Source organism: Caretta caretta, chromosome 5, assembly GCF_965140235.1.
Source record: "Caretta caretta isolate rCarCar2 chromosome 5, rCarCar1.hap1, whole genome shotgun sequence".
Classification (NCBI taxonomy): Eukaryota; Metazoa; Chordata; order Testudines; family Cheloniidae; genus Caretta; species Caretta caretta.
Window position 1 is genome coordinate 27,999,426 of NC_134210.1, and position 23,659 is coordinate 28,023,084.

A 23,659-nucleotide genomic window follows, 5' to 3' on the forward strand; every position below is an offset into this window, starting at 1 on the left:
CTCTTCCAACCCTGACATTCTATGATTCTCTGGTCTGATGTAATGTTGGACCATGCACGGGAGAAACGGGACAGACAGTTCAGGAAACAAAGGGACGGATCCAGTGACTGGTCTGGTACGCTGTCCTCGAGCGCACCTGGCTTAGTGACCGGCTGGGGTTTGTGCTGGCCTTGGTTCTGGCCCGGTACATTATTGTTACTCTTGTTGTTGCACCGTCGCCTGTTATCCCTGCCTCGCCTACGGTAAGGCTCATGCCTATGGCGAGGCTGGTACTGGCGTTGAGGGGGAGGCTGCGGCTTAAAGGGCTTCTTCTGGGTTGCTGGGGTGTGCATACCCAGGGACTTAAGCATAGCCCACGAGTCCTTAAGGCTGTGCAGCCTTGTGTCTGTCTGGTCCGAGAAAAGCCCGGACTCTTTGAAAGGGAGGTCCTGGAGCGTATTCTGGACCTCGGGCAGCAGGCCTGACTCCTGGAGCCAAGCCGAGTGCCTCATGACCACCCCGATGCGATTGTTCTAGCTGCCGTGTCTGCCGAATCCAGGAGGCCTGCAGAGAGGTCTTGGCTACTGCCTTGCCCTTGTCCACCAGGGCCATGAACTTCTGCTGGGAACCTTGCGGGAGGTTGTCCTTAAACTTCTCCACTGCCGCCCAGGAGTTGAAATTATGCCTGTTGAGGATGGCCTGCTGGTTTGCAATCCTCAACTGAAGGCCCCCAGATGAGTACACCTTTCTGCCAAAAAGTTCCAGGTGTTTCGCCTCCTTGGCCTTAGAGGCTGGGGCCTGCTGTCCAGGGTGCTCCCTTTCATTTACCGCTGAGACCACTAGGGAGCATGGACTCAGGTGGCAGAACAGGAACTCATAGCCCTTAGATGGGGCAAAGTATTTACGCTCCATTCCTTTGGCCACTGGAGTGCTGGAGACCGGGGTCTGCCATATAGTGTTATAGTTGGACTGAATGGTCTTAATGAGCGGGAGTGCTATTCTGGATGGACCTTTGGGGCTCAAAATGTCCACCATGAGGTCCTCCTGCTCAACCGTCTCCTCAGCCTGCAATCCCAAGTTCTGGATGACCCTGCGCAGCAACTCCTGATGGGCTCTATGGTCTATCGGTGGAGGGCCGGACACTGCCGTACCCGCCACCGCCTCATCCAGGGATGACGAGGAGGATAGCTGCTGCTCGACCCCCTTTGGCTGGTCCTCCTGCTCCCCTTCTCCCATGGGAGGGGCCTCCGGCTTGGGCTGGGGCAGGAGTCCATGGGATGGCACCAGACTCAGTGCTGGTCTCTCCAGTCTATCCTGGGGGGATGCTGGAGGCCTGGATACTGTAGCCTCCGGCACCGTCTGGCATCGGTGCGAGGACCGGGACTGCTGCACCGAGTAACTTGCCCTTGACAGGGCCCCTTGGTGCTCCTAATAGGCCCAGGGGGTCCAGAAGGGCCAATGGCCTGGCAGCCCCTGTTGTGGTTGCCAGCCCACTTGAGGGTCCCTGCTGTCCGGGGCCCGGTGTGGGTAACTATAGCAGCTGGAGTTGGTGCCAGACTGCGGCGATGCTGATCGCGAAGGCCACAGTGGTGCCAACGATCTGCGTTGGTGGGAGAACGAGTGGCTCCTGACTGAGCAGGAGCGGTACTGGTATCCCCAGGACCGGGACCGGGACCTGGACCGGTGCCAGCATTCCCTGGACCGGGACCGTCTGCAGAAGTCCTCTGGCGAGGGCCGTCTCAACCCCTCCCAGTGCCAGTCTCTGGGTGGTGCCGGAGAGCGGTGTGCCCTTTCCGGTGCTTCCTCGTGCCGACCCACTCCCGGTGCCGCGACCTTCTTCTGGGCTGCTGGTAACTGTGAGTCTGCGGAGTTGGAGCTTGACCAGGACCAACTCTGGGAGCGGTGCCAGGATGGCGTCATCGAGCGGCACACCATTGCCAGCTTACCCCTCGACAGCACCTGTGGCATGGGTGCCAGAGGGTTCTCCCTATGCTGGAGGGGACTTGCTGCCGACAGCTCGATGAGGTCCTTTGCAGCCTAAAAGGTGCCAGGCCTGGAGGGCTGATCCATTATGTCCTCGAGCGCATTGTCCGCACTGAGCTCATTTAGGTCTGGGCTTGGTGCGGCTTGTGCTGCCGGGACCACCGGTGTCGGTACAACGGCCTTCCCGGTGCTTGGGGCCTTGAGAGGCGCTGGCCTTCTGTACGGGGAACGACTGCGCCTTCCTTTCAGTTGCACCGGGGGCTGCACCGGAGAGGACGAGCAGTGCTGGGGCCTAGTCTGGCACTCTGGGGCTGACAGTTTATGGTGCATAGCTGGTGCCGGGTCTCTCGACGGCTCCGGGGCACTATGCACCGAGGAAGCCTGAGCCGTGTCGGGCACTCCAGGCCCGTTGGCTGCAACGTGGCTTTAAAAGAAAGTCTCTTTCTTTCCTTGTTCTTGGCTTAAACACCTTGCAAATCCTACACCGCTCAGTTTGATGTCCGTCCCCCAGGCAACGTAGACACGAGTCGTGGGGGTCACTAACTGGCATAGGTTTGCGGCACGTGGCGCAAGCCTTGAAGCCGTGTGCTTGCCGCATGCCCTGCGGCCTGGGGCGGGTGCTGGAAGCTTCCAAGCACCTAATCACTTAAGTGTCCACAAAAAAGGTATGTTAACTAACTGATAACAGCTACTCTGAAAAGGCTAAGGGACTGCTCTTCTACGAGAGAGAGAGAGGTTGTTCCAGCACCACCATGGACGGTAAGAAGGAACTGGAGGGGGTTGGGCCGGCAGGGATATTTATGCACAGCGCAGTGGTGCCACTCGGGGGGGGGGAGGCCACCGCCCAAAGGGAGCCGCTATGGGAAAAAGTTTCCGACTCTTGTGCATGCAGCGCACGCGCACACCTAATGTGGAATGGACGTGAACAAGCACTCGAAGAAGAAGAACCCTATTTAGGGGCGGCAGATTTGTAGAAATTTTAGTGGTGCCCAAACTCCTGCCCCCCAAACTTCACCCCCGACCTGCCTAAGGCTCTGGGAGGGAGTTTGGGTGGAGGGAGGAGGTCTGGGGTGCAGGCCCTGGGCCGGGGCAGGGGATTGGAGTGCAGGCTCTGGGAAGGAGTTTGGGTGCAGAAGGGGTGAGAGGTTGGGCTCTGGCAGGTAATTTGGGTGGGGGAGGGGGTCTGGGGTGCAGGCTCTGGGATGGAGTTTCGGTGCTGAGTGCAGGCTGGGGCAGGGGGTGGGAGTGCAGGAGGGGATGAGGGGTGCAAGCTCTGGGAGAGAGTTTGGGTGCAGGCTCCAGGCTGGGGTAGGGGGTGTGGGGGCAGGAAGGGGTGAGGGGTGCAGGCTCTGGGTTGGAGTTTGGGTGCAGGCTCTGGGGTGGGGGTTCAGGCTTTGGAAGGGAGTTTGGGGGTGGGAGGGGGCATGGGAAAGGGGTGGGGATGCAGGCTATGGGAGGAGGTGGGGGGGTGCAGCCCTTACTGGGGGCTCCTAGGCAGGGCAGACTGGGGGGGCCTCCGTGTGCTGCTACCCCCAGGCACAGCCCCTGCAGCATCCTATTGGCCACAGAGGCACTTGGGGCAAGAGCAGTGTGGGTAGACACAGACCCGCCCTCCCCAGGGACCGCAGGGAGAGGCTGGCAGCCATGTGTAGCAAGCAGGCAGGAAGCTGCTCAGCTCCGCTGTGCTGCCTGGTGGTGGGTGGGGGCCCTGGGCTGTTTTAAATTGCCTGGGGGACAAGCGGTGAGGGGAGCACCCAGGGGTGGAAGGTGGGGCCGAGGGAGAGACCCGGCCGCAAACATTGCTAGAGCTGGGTCCCGGGCCAGGAATATCCCTGGTGCCGAGGCACCAGGTGCCCACAGAATTCGCCACCCATGACCCTATTGATTTCAGCAATGTTCCAGGTGGATGCTTATGTGGATGTAATTGCAGAAGCACGGCCTAAAAGACAAATATTCAAATACAGACTAGGAAACTCAGATGGACTTGGCTTCATATCATGTCTTTAAAATAAGACCCCCACCACACATTACCTTAAGAAGATATTAAGGTTGCAATGTCTCACTCAAAAGTTAGGAAATGCCCGAAGTAAGGTTGCCTGTGCAAACTTAATTCAGCCCCCTGGTTACATGCATTATGATACAGTCTTTAATTACTTGATTACACACTATTTTTCCCAGAGGAAAAATATACTCCGTGCCATCTTTATTATTCAAGCCATGATCTGAATACAGAATTATTCATTTCCTCATAGGCTTTTCTGTGCTGCTCATCACAATGGTATCTGAGTGATTCATAAACATTAACTGATTTATTTTCATAGTATCCCTGTGAGGTGGGAGGGAACTGAGACACAGAGAGATTAAAATCAAGTGTCCACTAATTTTGGTTGCCTAGGATCTGATTTTCAAGGTACTTAGCATTATATAGGATTGTACTGATTCAAAGCAGCACTCCCATCGACTTCAGTTGCAGCTGTGACTGCTTAGCCCCAGTGTTGCAAGTAGAGCCCTCAAAAAATGACGAACATACAATGGCCATCTGAGAAAAGTTTGCTTTAAGTGACTCACCCGAAACTTTGTGGAAGAGGCAGCAATATAATCCACTTCTCCACGGCAGCATTCAACTGGCTTAACCATGAAACCACCCTTGCTCTACCTGCAATCCCCTACTTCACTACATTCATTCACTACACACCTTCCAGCTTTTGCACAAAATGAGACAGGGCACTTACAGACAACAGTCTCCTTCACTACCCAACCCTGATTCAGTCACAGAACTTGGTCCATCCTGTGTACTGAATGAAGCAGGATTCTGTGGAAAAATAGAATGGGATCACATAATTAAAGACTGTCATAATGCATATGCAGAGGTAGCCTTAATACTGGTATTTCCTAATTTTTAACTGCTTGCCTTTTCAATCTAGCATTCGTTTAACATAGTGTGTGTATACTATATAATTTCCTAGGTTTCTCAAAAAACCCCAAACTTTAAAAACAGAATTTCAGTCATGTAGAATCATACTGGGTCATTAACAGGATTGGAACCTTTAGATCCACTGCACAGACCCCTTCCACTTCAACTACCTGAGTAACAGATAAGAGTACTTGGTCCTCATCCACTATACTAGACAGAGGGAGATTTGAGATACAGGGATGTTTGCTGAGAGCACAGGAAGGGTGATGAGACTCAGGAGTCTTGGATTCCATTCCAGGTTTTGGAGAGAGCGTGTTCTAGCGATCAGACTCTTCTGCCTGTTCGCCCTCTTCCCCCAGCCCCAGGTCGACCCCTTTCTGTCCCTGCACCAACTCCTTCTTATACCCCCACAACTGCTCCTCCTCGTGGCCTGAGTCCTGTCTCTTTGCTGTGTCCGTCCCCAGTCTCGCCCTCGAGGCTCCGCATTCAACCTCCAGTCTCCCCCGCCCCCGTACGAAAAGCGGTCGAGTTGAGGTTGGGTTTAGCCCACACTCTGGCTGGGTGACAGCCCGGAGGCAGGAGCCCAGAACCCGACCAGCTAAAAGTGCTTCCTAAGGCCAGCGCGCGCAGGTCCGGGGTAGCTAACACGTGTTAGCGAACCCGGTGCGAGACTCAACCCCGGCCCCTCTCCGCACGCGGGACACCAGCAGCGCTCTCGGCCCCTCGCCTGCTTGTCGGACTAGCTCCCTGCACCCCGCCCGCGGCCCTAATTCAATCCTCCTCCTCGGGCCTGCCTCCCCAGCAGGCCCCGGGGGCAACGGGCCAAGATAAAGCAAGTCCCAGCCTCCTCCGCCTGGGAAAACGGCGCCTCCAGCCCGCGGAACTGATTCAACTTCCCCGAGCTGGAGTCAGCCAGGCAGGGAAATTCCCACCGCACCGTCGCGGCGGAGAGCGGCGGCCCCAGGAGGAATGCGCTGGCTGCCCGCCCGTCAGCCTTGGCGGGGGTGAAGCACCCGGCCCCGGCCTGAGGCACTGTGGCAGCGGCGCAGGCCCCCGCGCCGCCGGCCCCAGAAGGAGCCTGGGAAGCGCAGCCCCCTCCCGCTCCAAGCCGCGGTTCCCGTAAAGCCAGCTGGGGGCGGCTGGTTCACCGCGGGGGCAGCTGGCGAGCACGGAGTCGGGCCAGTCCCCGCTAACCCACACGGCAGCCCGGCCCAGCTGCTAAAACTCCCAGTTTCCCAATCCCTGGTGAGCGAGCGGGGAAGGGAGGGCTCTGCATGCGGCGTGTGCCCCGCTTCAGGTGCCTTCCCCTAGCCAGGCAAGACGCCTTCGTAGCGAGCCCGCGGCTACCCAGCCCCCGGCAGCTCCAGCAGCCAAGGCAGTGAGTACCCCTTTCCCCCACCCCCTCCTGCTGGCGCTCTCTCCCGCTCTCTTTACTCCGTTTATTTTCCAGGGCAGGATGATTCCTGGGCACTTAACATGGGTGGTGATTTGAGGGACGGTGGGAGTTCAAATTTATCTCCCCCACACACCATCCATGGCCAACAAAAGCCCTTGTGGTTCCACTGGTGGCGTTTGAAAGTGGGCTTTTCTGTCACTAGCAAGTCTTTATTGCAAAGGTCTCCTTTTTGAATTTCAAACCTCCTATTGCTTGGTAAGGGTCTAATTAATTAACACATCCTGCAGTTTTGTTCTCCGACTCCTCTTGCGGTGACCCAGAGAGGGATGAATATTTTGCCCACAAATTAGGCCTAATTAGGGCTGTCAAGCAATTAAAAAAATTAACTGTGATTAAGCGCACTGTTAAAGAATGATAGAATACCATTTATTTAAACATTTGTGGATTTTTTTTCATTTTCAAATATATTGATTTCAAATACCACACAGAATACAAAGTGTACAGTGCTCACTTTATATTATTTTTTATTACAAATATTTGTAAAAAACAAGAAATAGTATTTTTCAATTCACCTAATATGAATAATGTAGTGCAATCTCTATCATGAAAATTGAATTTACAAATGTAGAATTATGTACAAAAAATAACTGTATTCAACAATGTAAAACTTTAGTGCCTATAAGTCCACTCAGTCCTATTTCTTGTTCAGCCAGTCACTCAAACAAGTTTGTTTACATTTGCAGGAGATAATGCTGCTTGCTTCTTGTTTACAATGTCACCTGAAAATGAGAACAGGCGTTTGCATGGCACTGTTGTAGCTGACATCACAAGATATTTACATGCCAGATGCGTCCATGCCGATGACACATTCTGCTTGATTACAATCCAAAGCAGTGCAGAAAGATGCATATTCATTTTCAACATCTGAGTCTGATGTCACCAGCAGAAGGTTGATTTTCTTTTTTGGTGGTTCAGTTCTGTAGTTTCCGCATTGGAGTGTTGCTCTTTTAGACTTCTGAAAGCATGCTCCACACCTCATCCCTCTCAGATTTTGGAAGACACTTCAGATTCTTAAACGTTGGGTGGAGTGCTGTAGCTATCTTTAGAAATCTTACATTAGTACCTTCTTTTGTCAAATCTGCAGCGAAAGTGTTCTTAAAACGAACAACACGTGCTGGTCATCATCCAAGATTACAATTCTCCCCAAGTTTGAGTAGCAACTGTGTTAGTTTGTATTCGCAAAAAGAAAAGGAGTACTTGTGGCATCTTAGAGACTAACAAATTTATTTGATGCATCCGATGAAGTGAGCTGTAGCTCACGAAAGCTGATGCTCAAATAAATTGGTTAGTCTCTAAGGTGCCACAAGTACTCCTTTTCTTTTTGCAAATTCTCCCCAAGGAGTTCAGTCACAAATTTAATTAACGCATTTTTTTAACGAGCGTCATCAGCATGGAAGCGTGTCCTCTGGAATGGGGGCCAAAGCATGAAGGGACATACTAATGTTTAGCATATCTGGCACGTAAATACCTTGCAATGCCAGCTACAAAAGTGCCATGCAAATGCCTTTTCTCACCTTCAGGTGACATTGTAAATAAAAAACGGGCAGCATTATCTCCCATAAATGTAAACAAACATGTTTGACTGGCTGAACAAGAAGTAGGACTGAGTGGACTTGAAGGCGCTAAAGTTTTACACTGTTTTGTTTTTGGGTGCGGTTATTTTTTTTGTACATAATTCTACATTTTGTAAATTGAACTTTCATGATAAAGAGATTGCACTTGAGTACTTGTATTAGGTGAATTGAAAAATACTATTTCTTTATCATTTTTACAGTGCAAATGTTTGTAATAAAAAATAAAGTGAGCGCTGTACACTTTGTATTGTGTTGTAAAAGAAATCAATATATTTGAGAATGTAGAAAAACATCCAAAAATATTTAATAAATTTCAATTGGTATTCTATTGTTTAACAGTCCGATTAAAAGTGCGGTTAATTTTTTTGAGTTAATCGCGTGAGTTAACTGTGATTAATCGACAGACCTAGGCCTATTATCTGACACACCAACTTTGATTCATTTATCTTCCATTTTTTCCAAGCATAGTCCTTAGTCATATCAGCATGGCCTTTACTGTTTGGAGTAATGTAGTCTCACTGTCTGGTTCTCTTGCACCTGTTTATAACATTTATTACTGAAAGCAAATTAACCTACTTTCCACCACCATTTTTTTATTCTATGTTATATGAAAGTTCACAAGATGTTACAATACTTTTTACAAATGAGGTTACAACTAGGGCAAATTTGTAGCCTCAAATATTCCAACCGTGACCATAAAGTGGCTGGTATGTTGACTCTAGACACATTTGTCGTAGAACTTAGAAAGAATGTTGGGAGGGGGAGCTAAAAGCTGGATCCTGACACTTGTTGGTCTCAGTGCAACAATTTCTACTGCATAAACAGAGAACAAATATCAATGCTCCTCTTCAGACACCCTGACCCTGATGCATCCTGGCCCAGCAATACAGTCAAATATGACATCTAGTATCTGCTGGAGCAACTAATACTTGGTCCCGATACTTTGTTTCGTTGTTTAAATACATTGTTCCAGCAACAACAACAAAAAGCTGAACACATCCCAACAACGATGCTGCAAATCCTGCTGCTAGATCCTGCCAGATTTTGGCTCCAGTTTCCAAGATGCCACTACTTTAGAGAACATGTTTACCTGCTCCTAGTGCATCTCAGAAATCCAGACCTGGACGCATCTGATCACAATAGCCCTGCAAAAACTCAGCTTTCTCATCTGGATCCTGTCAAATCATACCAAATTTTGGTCACAAATGCAACTGTAAATCAAAACAGAGGAAAGAAGTACTGTATTGCTTCTGCTGTCTCTCTCTCCTCATCCCCCACGCTTACTTCAGCAAACCTCAACATATTTGGGTGGAAGCAAGCAGCAAAAACTTCAATAGATCACCTGTATCCTGCTGGATCAGGCTAATTTTTGGTTGCATGTCTCCCTCCCCTCCACCCCCGCAACCCACATTGCCCCCCTTTTACCACCCTAATTTAGGAGATATGCAATTTCCCCTAGTCCAGAGTAAACCAAATCCCAACATCAGTTCACATAGCTGATGCCTGAAGTAGATCATGATACTAGCCCTCTTATTGCTGCAGGATCCCTTACGTTGGGCTACTGATTCCATCAGTATCAGTCACAGACCTGGACCGTGGCACTTTACAGACTGCGATATAGCGCGTCTTCCTTGAGAGGTATGGGGAGTGCAAGGACTTCACATATTTGAAGAGACACATGAGCATGTAATGCTCTTTTTTTGGGGGGCGGGGGGGGGGAATAAAAGCCTTCACAGGAGACTATTATTAATTACATAATATCTTCCCTGTTTGGGTACTAATGCATGAGGTTAGGTTTCTAAAGAGCTTTGTATTTATCAGAAAAACAAGAGTAAGTGATGACTTAAGTACAACTTTATGTGTCTAGGAGACCTGAATGGTATCCGTTCATTTCTTCCATATGCGTTTTTAGAAGCCTGTTATTTACCCATTAAACACAACAGCTCATGAGATGCTTTCTGTTTCTCTCTCATGAAGATTTTATATATATATTCAGAAAAAGACTGCATATGTAAAAGAGATTGACTAATTTGTAGAATTCAGCTGTGTATTTTTTCAAAATACTAAGAGTTAGCAGGTCATATTATGACTAGTCAATGCCATATTTAATTTCTTAAGGGTTCTGTTCGGTTCCAGGCTGCCTCAGTGGATGCTACTCCACAGAATCTTTGTGAGCCTCCAAATACATACTAAGAACAAAGTAAAGGAGTACTTGTGGCACCTTACAGACTAACAGATTTATTTGAGCATAAGCTTTCGTGAGCTACAGCTCACTTCATCGGATGCATTCAGTGGAAAATACAGTGGGGAGATTTATATACATAGAGAACATGAAACAATGGGTGTTACCATACACACTGTAACGAGAGTGATCTCTTAAGGTGAGCTATTACCAGCAGGAGAGCGGGGGAGGGGGGAACCTTTTGTAGTGATAATCAAGGTGGGCCATTTCCAGCAGTTGACAAGAACGTCTGAGGAACAGTGGAGGGGGGGGGGGAATAAACATGGGGAAATTGTTTACTTTGTGTAATGACCCATCCACTCCCAGTCTTTATTCAAGCCTAAGTTAATTGTATCCAGTTTGCAAATTAATTCCAATTCAGCAGTCTCTCATTGGAGTCTGTTTTTGAAGTTTTTTTGTTGAAGAATTGCAACTTTTAGGTCTGTAATCAAGTGACCAAAGAGATTGAAGTGTTCTCCAACTGGTTTTTGAATGTTATAATTCTTGACGTCTGATTTGAAGATGTCATCCCATGTAGCGCAAGTAGAGTAGGGGCATTAGGGGATGAGAGCTGAGGAAGCATTGTTCTAAGTCAGCCATAAAAATATTGGCATACTGTGGGGCCATGTGGGTACCCATAGCAGTGCTGCTGATTTGAAGGTATACATTGTCCCTAAATGTGAAATAGTTGTGTGTGAGGGCAAAATCACAAAGTTCAGTCACCAGGTTTGCCGTGACATTATCGGGGATACTGTTCCTGTTGGCTTGTAGTCCATCTTTGTGTGGAATGTTGGTGTAGAGGGCTTCTACATCCATAGTGACCAGGATGGTGTTTTCAGGAAGATCACCGATGGATTGTAGTTTCCTCAGGAAGTCAGTGGTATCTCGAAGATAGCTGGGAGTTCTGGAAGCGTAGGGACTGAGGAGGGAGTCTACATAGCCAGACAATCCTGCTGTCAGGGTGCCAATGCCTGAGATGATGGGGCATCCAGGATTTCCAGGTTTATGGATCTTGGATAGCAGATAGAATACCCCTGGTCAGGGTTCCAGGGGTGTGTCTGTGCAGATTTGTTCTTGTGCTTTTTCAGGGAGTTTCTTGAGCAAATTGTGTAGTTTCTTTTGGTAACCCTCAGCGGGAACAGAGGGTAATGGCTTGTAGAAAGTGGTGTTGGAGAGCTGCCTAGCAGCCTCTTGTTCATATTCCGACCTATTCATGATGACGACAGCACCTCCTTTGTCAGCCTTTTTGATTATGACGTCAGAGTTTTTTCTGAGGCTATGGATGGCATTGTGTTCTGCACGGCTGAGGTTATGGGGCAAGTGATGCTGCTTTTCCACAATTTCAGCCTGTGTACGTCGGCGGAAGCACTCTATGTAGAAGTCCAGCCTGTTGTTTCGACCTTCAGGAGGAGTCTACCCAGAATCCTTCTTTTTGTAGTCTTGGTAGGAAGGTCTCTGTGGGTTAGTATGTTGTTCAGAGGTGTGTAAAAAACCTGTGTAAAAGAGTATGTTACTCCAGAGGAGATCTAGTAACTTAAAAGTGAAAAAGACTTCCAGCCTGCCAGACCTATTAGCACAACGTTGAAACTGTTAAAGAGTCATGCAAGTGGTAATAAAGCCATTTAACAGGCATTTGACAAACCCCAGGCATATTCCTGTCAATTTCTGAATTTACTGACAAAAGCAGTTGTGCATTACTGTAATATTTACTCAGAACATGTTAGTCTACAGAACCTTAGTTTAAAATTTGCTTAAAAAATATTTCATTAGTGAGTTGGTGAAGATTATAAAATCACATCTCTAAAAAATCCTTGCATAGATTTTTAGATGCACAATCATCTTTAGCCTTAAATGCTTGGATCTTCAGACATACAGTTTTTTAAATAAATCCTTCAAAAGACCACATTTATCTAAAATACACATTTTAATTTTAATTACTATAGTAAAAAAAACTTGCTTCCAAAATCTTCCTGTCCTTTTGATCCATCCCTTTCTCCCTTTTCCCCCTTGCCCTGGATGAAGAGAGCCCTTATAGAGACAACACCCCTTTCCTTCCAGATAGCTGGACAGAGAGTTTCCCTTTCTTTACTTCTGACTATCTGATGAACTAGTTTTAAAAGAACCCTCCAGCAAAATCAGTACCTAGTAAGATATAAAATCCTTTATGCCATGCCTAAAATCCATGGAAACATATTTTTTAAAGTTGGTGAAATTTCATAAACATGTCTATTGTTATGGAGATCACACAAAGTAAAATAGTGTTCCCTTTTTCTAAGGGCAATGAACATTGTTATGAACACACTAAATCTCTGTGACTTATTATTTTAAAATAATGTCTTTGTTTCAGTGAGTTAAATATGTAGTGATCTGGAATGATTACTTTATGAAGGCTTAAGAGTACATTTAAAATATAAAATCAGCTTAGAAATACTGATTAAGAAAATGTAAAAAAGAGAAGAGCTGCATCATGTATTCCATAATATTTAATGCTGTATTCAGCAAGACAGCTGACTTGCCCTTACTACAAAGTTTTTGGAAATAAATCTGACAAACTTCAGGGCATATCAAAAAACCTGTGACTGACATTTATTATTCACAAGTTTAGTGCTTTTAATTAGGTACCTTCTGCATGTCCAGTCTTCACCATCTGGCTTGCAGTGGAAAACATGCTACATTTTCTTTAGAAAGAAATTGCAGAAGAGTGTTTTTTTTCAAATGTCATTTGCTTCATTTGGGTTCAGGGATTTGGCTGGAAGGTGGTGAGCAGGGTGAGGGAGGGAAGAGAGAAGGGAGACAGTGGGGAGGGGTGGGGCCTGTGCAGAGTGGGGGCGGGACCTGGGGCAGAGCAAGGGTCAAGTATATGCGGGGCCACAGGCAGAAGAGGTGGGCTGGGGAGCTAGCCTCCCCAAGTGGCAGCTTCACCCACTGCCCAGGACAGCAGGTAAGAATGGGTCAGCTCCCGCACACCCAGCGCGCACTGCAGTCTCCTTAGGCAGGGGCCGTATTCACAGAGCCGAATACGCTGGCGCTGCGCATTCTGTGAGAGGGAGAAGGTACGGGGGTCTCTGCGGGGAACAATGACTCTCCACCGCCGTGAGGCGGGCAGGTGTCTTGGTATCCTTTGCTGCCTCCCCTCTGCCTCCCGGGCTGCCGTCAGGCATAGGGGCACCAGTTTTATAATACTGCATAGGGAACGCTCCTGGTGGCAGCATTCCATGTGATTCTCCCAACCCTTGCAACTCCTCTCACTGCACAGAGCAAAACCTACGTTGTCACAGAGCAGCATTAGATTACGAGTTTCCTTTGGCTGCTCTTCACACGTTTTCCTGAGGAAAGAGAGAGAGTGAGAAGAGGAAAACAGGAAATACGTGCAGGGTTGCGAGAGAGAGAGAGGAGTAAGCCAGGGAAAGGGAGAAAGGAATTAGCAAAGTGGGACTGAAGGACAAGAAAATTGCAGAAGAAAGTCCTACAGGGAAAAACTCAGCTGAAACCTGGTAGGTATTTGTGTTAGCATATTGTTTTTCAGAGTAACAGCCGTGTTAGTCTGTATTTGCAAAAAGAAAAGGAGGACTTGTGGCACCTTAGAGACTAACCAATTTATTTGAGCATAAGCTTTCGTGAGCTACAGCTCACTTCATCGGATGCATAAAATCCGATGAAGTGAGCTGTAGCTCACGAAAGCTTATGCTCAAATAAATTGGTTAGTCTCTAAGGTGCCACAAGTACTCCTTTTCTTTTTGCATATTGTTTTTAACAGTTTTCTTTGGTTTGTTTTTGCTTTTGAAAAGGACAGGCCTTTTAGAATAATGTCCCGTACTTCGGACACTCTTTGTTATTATTTGTCTTTTCTTTTTTTCCTCTTCAGCTGCAGTTTCTTTATTTCTGTCATCATCTGTCTCCCACGGTTTCTTTTTTTTTGTTTTGTTTTTTTTAATTCCTTCACTGTCACACTCACTTTCATGCTTGACAGTTCTTAAGCCGGACCTGAAAAGGCATGGGAAGGATTGGTATAAGCAATGTTGCTGTTAAAGGGTTCTTCCCATAGCCACTGCGGGGAAAGGGAAAGGTAACATGTTAGTCGGGACAGTTCTTGAAGGAATAAGGTTGGTGGATTGCTAGGTGTGCCTAACATCAATTATCAACTATCCGATGAAGTGAGCTGTAGCTTACGAAAGCTTATGCTCAAATAAATTTGTTAGTTAGTCTTTAAGGTGCCACTTTGACTTTTTATCCCCTCTACGAATCAAACCTTTCTTCATAAGCTGACCTCACTCACATGAATTGAGTTTGCATTATCAGGTTTTAAAAGTCACAAACTGAGGGTCCTTAAACTTGAGGAAACAGGCCAAACAGAGAGCAAACATTTCAAAGAATAGTGGAAACTTGGATCCTTAGCTGGTGTAAAATGGCATACCTGTACTGAAACCAATAGAGCTACACTGATTTACACCAAATGAGGATCTGACTCTGGGTGTTGAAATGTCCAGAAGAAAAATGTACATGACTAAAATAAGGAGAAAAAAATATTTGGCAAGTAATCAGTTAGCCTTATGTGTATTTCTGATTTTAGTGCAGATGTGAAAAATACTGTTATGCAAGCATGCAAATTCCGCTGTTTATTGTACTATGGAAAATATTTTTTTTAAAACCCACAATTTAGTAAAATAGTTTATTTATGGAATTAATTTCTTACTGGTAAAATTTATGTAAACAGGCATCTTTGCAGACACAAAATTAGCCCATAAATGTAATTTGAAGCAGCAGATTTTTCTCTTCAAGCTAATGAAACTTGTAAATAAAAATATGTCAAATTAGCAGTAAACTGTAAAATAAAAGACTTTGGAAACAGGGCCTGATTATCATTTATAGTAAAGGTATTTTACAGCACTCTGGCATGGGTCTTAAAGTGAGTTTCATTTAACATCCATTTAAGGCCCCTTTATATTACTAGAGTGGTGTAAAGCGGTTTAGTGTAAATAAATCTACTCACATATAGCCTATTAAATCTACACATATACAGCCTGGTCCTGTTGTGCCATACTCTAATATGGGACTGTATGTGCAGGTCACAGAATCCATCCCAAAATATGATGCTATCTTTTTAATCTAATCACTGAGTGATATTAGTATAAAATATTTGGTTGAACCATCGTAGTCAACTACCAAAGAATTGCTATTTCAAAATATGGAATTATTTTGATGACTCAAGTAAATGGCAAGGAAAAAGTATGAAAATTCCATGTCTACCTTATTCAGGCTACTCGAGTGAGAGTTAATCTTAAAATGACTGTTCAAGAATTATGTTTTATTGAAATTGAATTTGCATTTTATTCCAAGGTTGCAATTCTTTTTGTCCTCATGATGACAGCTGTATATTGCCTTCCTGTGTGTTGCTTCCTGATCCCTGTTCCTGTTCATTTTCTGGCTCTCTAAACTCAGTGTTCCAGTTCCTATTCCTGTGTATGTACATAGCATTGGGTGTGTGCAGTTACCCAGGGCCTGCTGCTACAAACCTGCCATTTGTACTGTTATTATGTTTTGTTCACACTGTTGCTGACTTGCGTGGTTCATGGTTATTATATGTTTTGGTTTGATTGACCACTTACTTGCTTTGATTTCCTTGTGTTTTGGGATAACTGTTCTGGGGTGGACCAGAGTGTAACATTATGGTAACGAGTGCTTCTATTCTGCAACACATGCTACCTGCACATCTTTGGCTGTTGACTGGCAATACTTTATTTGGAATTTTCTGAACTATGTGCAGATTCTGAACTTTCTGATGCTGCTAGATTACCCTCGCTACAGAACTGCTTAGCCCATGATGCTGTTGATATTTATGATGGACTCCCAGAGCCCAAGTCCTCCTTAGTCACTGAGGCGCTGCACAGCCACGTCAATTTTGAGACTGGAGATTCTGTTTTGCTAAAGAGGAAAACATATGTTGAAGCTTGCCCGCAGTCCAACAAAACCATATGTGAGTTTGCGTATCATTTGTGGTGGTTGGCCCAGGACTGTGAATTTGGGAACATTATGATGACTATGCTTAGGGATATTTTTGTGACTAGCATAGCCAAGGACTCCCTGGGTGAACAGTTACTGGCTGAAGATGTTAGAGCTCTAACTTTTGATGCTTCAGTTGCTAGCAGTGAGGCATTTGAGAGGGCTCGGGTTGAAAGGGGTCTGTGTCTCAGACTGCTGCTACCCTTGTGTCTACCCTTAAACTGTTGCCGGCACCCAGTGCCGAGAGGCTGAACAACAGCTTGAGTTGGTTCGTTACCCGGTGTGCTACACCCAATAATCACAACGGGGTGGAGAAGCAGAAAAGTTTATTTGCAGCTGCAAAAAGGTAGAGGGAGAATAAAATCTCAAATCCTGCACCCAGAGCAGGAAGTTACACAGGCTTTTATACATCCTTTTTCCCAGCATACTTATCCAATAGCAAGCTGCCCCAAGTATCCATATAGCCAGCCAATCCAGTTACCAGCTAGTTCTCTGATTCTCTGTATCATTTATTAAACTATACATAAAGCTGCTTTATTCAGCATTGTTCTTCCATATCTGCCCTGTGTGGCCTTGCTTAGTTTCAGGCAGTCTGACTCTGCAACATATTGTTGCAGATTCTCAGCATAACTGCTGTGTGTGCCTCCAGGCAGGGGGGCCAAGGGCACTTGGGCCTAGTACGCGGAGCTGCTGCGAGTGGCTCCAGGCGGGAGGGGGGGCCAAGGACACCTGGGCCTAGTGCAAGGGGGCTTCATCGACACTCGTGGTCTTCCATCCCCTCGAGTTACCTAGTGGCCATGCCCCAGTGTCCCCAACAAAACCATTAGCTGCTCCTGCTTCCATCACCCAAAGAAAGTCATATAATGCTACCTACTCCTGCTCCACACCCTCAGCAGCAAAAGTTGCCAGCTTCTCACTGTTTCTGCTGTGGTAGTACGAGTCACTTGGTCAACTTCCCTGCCTGCCTGTATAGAACTGCTGTGTGTTGGGCTCGTGGGAATGAAGAACACTTTAAATTAGAGTACTGTCGTATACTGGTTCGCAATGATGGGAGGCCTGAAATGCATGCTGTAAACATGGAGCCACATGAGACCACTTTTATCAGGGACTCTGATGTTTCCTTTCATATGGCAAGGCCCTGGGATCCCATATCAGATAAATTTATGATATACCTCTAAATGCATGGTGGATACAGGTGCCAAAGTTAACATTCTCCCCTCTGGATTAGTTCACAGTCTGGAAATTTTCCTGAATACAATGGTTATAAAAGGATGGAATTTGTACGCTTTGCAGACAGTGGGTGAAGCTATATCCTCTGTGCTCTACAAAGGCATAGCCTTGACTGCAACGTTTTATGCTGTTAAAGACACTTTGTGAATGCTGCTCTGTTGCGCTGTTTATAATGATTATTTTTATGAAATAAGTGATTGACAGTAATTGGTATTAATCATGAGGTAGTTTGTTTACTACAGGTATTTGCAATCTGAAGCTTTTGTATAAATGAAGATTGAATGTTTATGGCTCTGTGGAAGACACTTGAGTCAAAGCATTAGCCATAACTATATATTTTACATATTAAGAATTCTGTTTGTTACCTAATTCCTAATCAGATGTTAGTTATTTAAATGTTTAATACATATTTTTTGGTTTTTAATGGGGTGTTATAGCCTTTCTCCTTGTTATTTGGTTTAATTAACTACAATCACATACAAATATGATCAAAATATAGCATTATATTAGATCAGTGGTTCTCAAACTTTAGCAACCCGAGGACCCCCATTTTGGTTTAACATTTTTCACAGACTCCCAAACCCCCCACTTAGCTCTAGGCCCCACCCGCACCCCACCTCTTCCCACTCCACTCCTGCCCCTTCTTGTCCCTGCCTCTTTCTGCCCCGTCTCCACCTCTGCCCCTCCTCTTCCTGCCCCTCCCCTAGCATGCCCCATCCCCTCCCCTAGCATGCTCCTCACCCTCCCTCCCAGCGCCTCCTGCATGCCACTAACAGCTGTTCCTCGGTGTGCAGGAGGCACTGGGAAGGAGGGGGAGGAGTTGAGCAGCAGGGTTGGCAGACCCCCTGGAGTACCCTCGCAGATCCCAGTTTGAGAAACGTTACATTAGATCATTATAGTGCTGAATGCTGCAGCTAGCTCAGGAATATATATGATGCATAGAAAGGAATATAATATTGTACCAGCCATTCTTAATGTATAATAAGTAACAATACAATATCCTAAATGAAATGCACTAAATCAATTGATGCTGCACATGGATGGAGTTAGGTGGTCACATTTGTATTCATATTTAGAAAGTAGTTTAAAATTTCAGTTTAGATAAAAACTTTTTTTTTTAAACGAAAGTAGTTTAGGCAAAAGGCCTGATGTTGCAGTTCTTACTCAGTCAAAATTCCCAGTGAATTTAGAATAATAGAACCATAGGGTTAGAAGGGACCGCAAGGGTCATCTAGTCTAATCCCCTCCCAAGATGCAGGATTTGTGTGTATACCGTACAAGACAGATGGCTATCCAGCCTCTTTTTGAAAACCTCTAGTGAAAGAGATTCCACGACTTCCCTAGCAGTTTATTCCATTGTCCTACCATACTTACAGTTAGGAAGTTTTTCTTAGCTGGTTACGTCTATGACATCAAAGTCAAAGAACAGAAGTGCACGCAAATGCAGATGTGCTCTCTCGCCTGCCCATGCTAGTTGAAAGGCGACCTGTAATCGAGACAGAATTTATCAGATTTGTCAACTTTTTTCACATTAGGTTTGCCCCAGTGACTTGTTTAATGGAAAGTTAGCTTGTATAAGGACTACAGGATTGACCCCCCTGGTTAGAGATAAAGACCAGATAATTTCTGCTTTCTCATTTCATTGTGTGTGTGTCGTGAGTGAGCTTGATCCTATAAATTGCTGAGTATGCTAGCTCCAATCTAGAACAGCACTTATGTAAGTATTTAATTTTAAGTTGCTAGGACTGCTGATGTGCTTATGGTTAAGCATGTACTTAAATGCTGTGCTTAATCAGGGCCAGGGTATTCAGCATTTCACAATATCAAGCCCATAATGAGCAACAAATCAGATAAAATAATTTGGGCTAAATCCTACAAAACACTACAAGACATGACTCCTTTTGGGCTTAATTATCTTCAAACTGATACTAGTGTAAACAGGGAATAATGCAATAAACAGAGTTATAGATTGAGAGTCTGAAATAAACAGAGTTATACTGGCATGAAATTGGTGCGAGTGCAAACAGACTCAGCACCACTGACTTTAAATGATTTTTCCCCTAAATAAGGAGAGAAAGAGCTGTGTCTCTGAACTCTTTTGGTATAATTGAAATAAAATCCATTAAATAGAATGTTGTCTGAGGTTTAATGTTACTTGCTTTGAAAGGATTCTGCTTCGTTGCATATTGCACTTATGCAGCAGAGACCATCCATTAGTCTATCAGAAAGGGAAATTTGTGCAAAACTCATATGAATAATTTTCCATTGATCTCTCTTAAATTAGATCAGCTAGAAAAAAAATTTCTAAACTTTTAACAGTGCAAATAACTGGTTTGCTATAGCTAGCTCTTGCAGCGGTCCTTTGGTTATATGTGAATTCACTGAATATGAACATACTATGTGTTATAAGTAGGGAGATCAATTATTTGGCTAAACAGTACAAAAATTCACTCCACATGACAAATTAATATATCCCTGAATCGGTAATATTTTAAACAAATAAAGTAGGTATTTCCATTCCTTTGACCCCTCTTAACTGGCAGTCTCATACAACTAGATTCTGTGTTCACTTACTTCAGCATAAATGCAGGGAAACTCATTGAAGTCGGCGCTCGTAGTACAGTATGTAAAGATAATTGATGTTCAAATTTGGGAGAGTCCACTGAATACATTTGTACTTGTAAGAATTTTTTACAGTGGGTAGGGGAGTGGTTTTTCTTGCTTCCCTAGCATGAGAAATTAAACCAAAATTGCTTCTGTCTGTGTCTTTAGAAAATGAAAGATTGCATAGCACTGTTCAAAGAGAGTTGAGAATAACCTGAATATCCTAATCAGCATTCTCTCTCTCAGTAAAACAAGTTCTAACGTCCAGCACTCTGTGGCTTATTGTAAGCAGGCACTAGTTCCTCTCTTTGTCTACATTCAGTTCACTGTAATTTATTATTTTGTAAAGTAACCCACATGGTTTCACATAGCGCTTTTCAGATTCTGTTCTACCTGCGAAGTGAGCCTGACAAAGCTATAGTTATCAGTTCTTTGAGTCTTGGACAGACATGAGAACAGTGGATTTATGTTGCGTGCATCCACAAAGACATCTTATTAGCTTTCTTTAATCTTATAATATATGTATGTTAGAGTTTTTAGAGAAGTTTTCCATGCCAGCTGTAATAGATCTATACACAGTATGGTTTAAACACAGATTTTACTTTTAAAGCCTTGTGCTAATACAGAAACAAATGTGGCTGCATTCTGTTTGCCTTTACTAGAATGAGACAAGCAGCAGCATCAAATTAGATGAGCAACAGTTAAACTCCTGCTACTACGTGCAGTGCTTTAGGGCAGGGGTTCTGTGCTTCAACTTTTCCTAAACAGTAACATGAGATTGGAATGCCATAGCTGATTCATGCTTTGGGGGTTTTTCTCTCTGATCAGCATTTCTTTTACCATCAGGAATTGTCCTTTTCTTGTGCTAGGTTAAGATTACCACAATTGTTTATTTCTCATGAGATGAGTAAACCCAGCTCCACCACAAATATTCTATAGTTGGCAGTTTTAGTTAGTGATAAATTGAGGAGATTTTGTCCTGATTTTTGTAGTATGTATGTGTCAGATGATGGTTAAAACTTAAATAATGTCACAGGTCACATCATTGACACAAAGAACAGATGGTGACATCAACACCATGATTATCACAGGAACATGAGCATCAGCTAGTATTTCATGGTTTAAACAATTTTGAAGAAAGCAGAATGCAAATGGGAAGATCCTCTTGACTGAGTGGAAAAGAAAAACTTCCAAAGAGGAGGTTTGATTTTGCAAGTTTCTGAGCACCCATTAACCAATTCAAAGAGTCCTCAAATAGAGTTGACCTAAATCAGGTCCATTAAGCATGGAGTACTTTTCACAACTGCCCAGGGATACTAAGTTGGAATAACTGTTTCCTGTGGAAAATATCTTCTGCAGTGACAGGGCAAGGTGTTGAGACTGTGATGGGAATTGAGGGTGCTATGTATCTCACAACATCAGACAATCAGACCATTAGGCTCCAATGTTGCAAGTCAAAGCAGAATTCCTGCCTATCGCAATGTGAGTTCCAGAGAGCAACTCAGCCTGTAAATGGTTTAGACAAGGCTGTGGGTAATTTCCGGAAAGGCAGAGAACTGTACATTTATGTCATATTAAAGCAAAGTGTGAAAACAAAATGTTTTCATTTAATTTCAAGTAGGTGCTAAGGGTTTGATCCAAAGCACACTGATGTTCATGGGAGTCTTTCCATTGACTTCAGTGAGCTTTGACTCAGAACCTGTGTAAGGCAGATTTTGGTCCTAGAGCCACACGGTATTTTACAATTTTGTTGTTGTTCTCTCCTTGCTGAGGGGAATCTCTCTTTCACTTACATGGCAGACCCCTAGGAGATAAGATATGTGGAGCTGAGGGTGAATATTCATGTTTATTGTTCAATTTAGTAAGATTTATTCCTTGAAAGGAAAACCCTCACAGCATTTTAAAGACAGATTGTTTTGTTAAATTAGCTTAATTTAATCTTTGATGGGATTTGTGGATGTTTCCACATAGTGTAACCAGATCCAAAAAGATAACTGTAATTTCTCTTTATGTCTTGTTTTCCTTTGTTCATGCTACCTATATTTAAGTGATATGAGGCTCAATTTTCTAGCATGAAATTCAAACTAAAAGAAAGTTTATTCTTTCACAATTTGTCCTTTTCAGGAGAAGGTGGATAACTGATGGATAATTTTGTACTTTGGACAATATTCCTCTACACGGCGTTGTGCTTCAGTATATACCAAGGTCAAGGTAGAGATCTGAATGCATGCTTTTTACTTAGAAATGCATATACAACAAACAGAACTTTCTCTGTAGAAATTAGGGCTGACTCATTTCCAGCTCTACGGTTATTAGGTAACCTATCATGCTAATAAATCAGTCTGTCTTCATTACAAAGCATGAGGGAGGGTCAAAAGCACCACAGTTCACCTTGTAAAATTACCTTTTGTTAAATCAATAATTTATGTTGATTTGAAATCAGACACATTTATCTATCTACTACTACTTTTCTCAGCCATTTTTGACCTGTATTTTCTTCTCTGGATTATTCATTTCCAATTTGCCCAGTTTTGTACTCCTCCAAGACTCCTTCACGTGACACGGAGGCCCATTGCTGCCAGCTTGTTCATTGTTCTGTAACAGCAAATCCAAACAGGCTTCACAAACTCATTACACCTAGCGCACCACTTTTAGAGTATTTATCCAAAAAGGAAAGGAGTACTTGTGGCACCTTAGAGACTAACAAATTTATTTGAGCATAAGCTTTCGTAGCTCACGAAAGCGTATGCTCAAATAAATTTGTTAGTCTCTAAGGTGCCACAAGTACTCCTTTCCTTTTTGGATAAATACTCACTAAAACGGCTGCTACTCTGAATCCTATCCAAAAAGGGTTATTGAAGTCTCTAATCAGGCATACTGATCCTCATAATTGTTGTGAGATGTATGTACAGATGATATTAAGGAGTTATGTATATGTACTGAAAATATGTTTTAGGGATATGTCTCAGGCAGGGTTGACATACAGGTTTTGGCCAGACAAAGGATGTAGTCACATCTGTACTCGATTCATATGTTAAAAAAGAATTGTAAGCCAACACAATGGAATCTGGTTTGCATACAATGTCAACATAAGATGTAAGTCAACATGGAGCCAGCACACCAGGGAGTAAACCGCATGGGGTCATCCTGACTCTGGGGAGAAAACAATGACTTTGGGAAGTATAAGGAGAAGGCAGAAAGATATCCTTCATCCCTCACTGAAAAAACAAAAAAGACAGCAGTTTTTGCATTTATGAAAGGGGGATCCACATCGTGTTGGTTGGAGATGTTGAGAGAGAAACCCTCTCACCTAAAACAAATTTAGACAACAGTTTAGCCTGTTAAAGTTAAGTTTAGATTGTAGAAAGCATGGTATACTTTTTGTTTTATATGTAACCATTTCTGTTTACACCATTATACTCATTCATTATCTCTTAAATCTTAGCCTTTGATAATAAACTTATGATTGTTTTCACTGTAAATATATCTCAGTGCTGTGATGTTATATTGCATCTGATCCTCAGTTGAACCAAACAAGCTCATGTTTGTACCGTTCCTTTGGGAACAGCTTAGCTGGTAATTTCTGGGAGTGTCCAGTGGTTAAGGGCTGGACACTACAGGGGAAGTGCTTCAAGGGGGTTCAGGGGTTGGGATGCACCTATTGCAAAGTAAGGGCTGGTAGAGCCCTGAGGAGATTG

At 44.5% G+C, this 23,659-nt stretch overlaps 1 protein-coding gene across 10 annotated transcripts in view; it reads left to right on the forward strand.

Annotated features, from left to right (window-relative positions):
• Nucleotides 1–5,758: 5,758 nt before the first annotated feature.
• The window catches only part of OSMR (oncostatin M receptor), a 68,498-nt gene continuing 50,597 nt past the window's right edge, over nt 5,759–23,659 (forward strand). The window contains exons 1-3 of one of the 10 annotated variants that reach the window (XM_075128438.1): nt 5,759–6,254; nt 9,449–9,544; nt 22,086–22,172. In XM_075128438.1, coding sequence (XP_074984539.1) covers nt 22,103–22,172 — 70 coding nt within the window. In that variant the 5' untranslated portion in view covers nt 5,759–6,254; nt 9,449–9,544; nt 22,086–22,102. Of the gene's footprint in view, nt 6,255–9,448; nt 9,545–13,029; nt 13,069–13,406; nt 13,622–15,765; nt 16,102–22,085; nt 22,173–23,659 lie in introns of those variants that run through there. The other 9 variants (XM_048851189.2, XM_075128442.1, XM_075128440.1 and 6 more) reach the window with 9 other exon arrangements.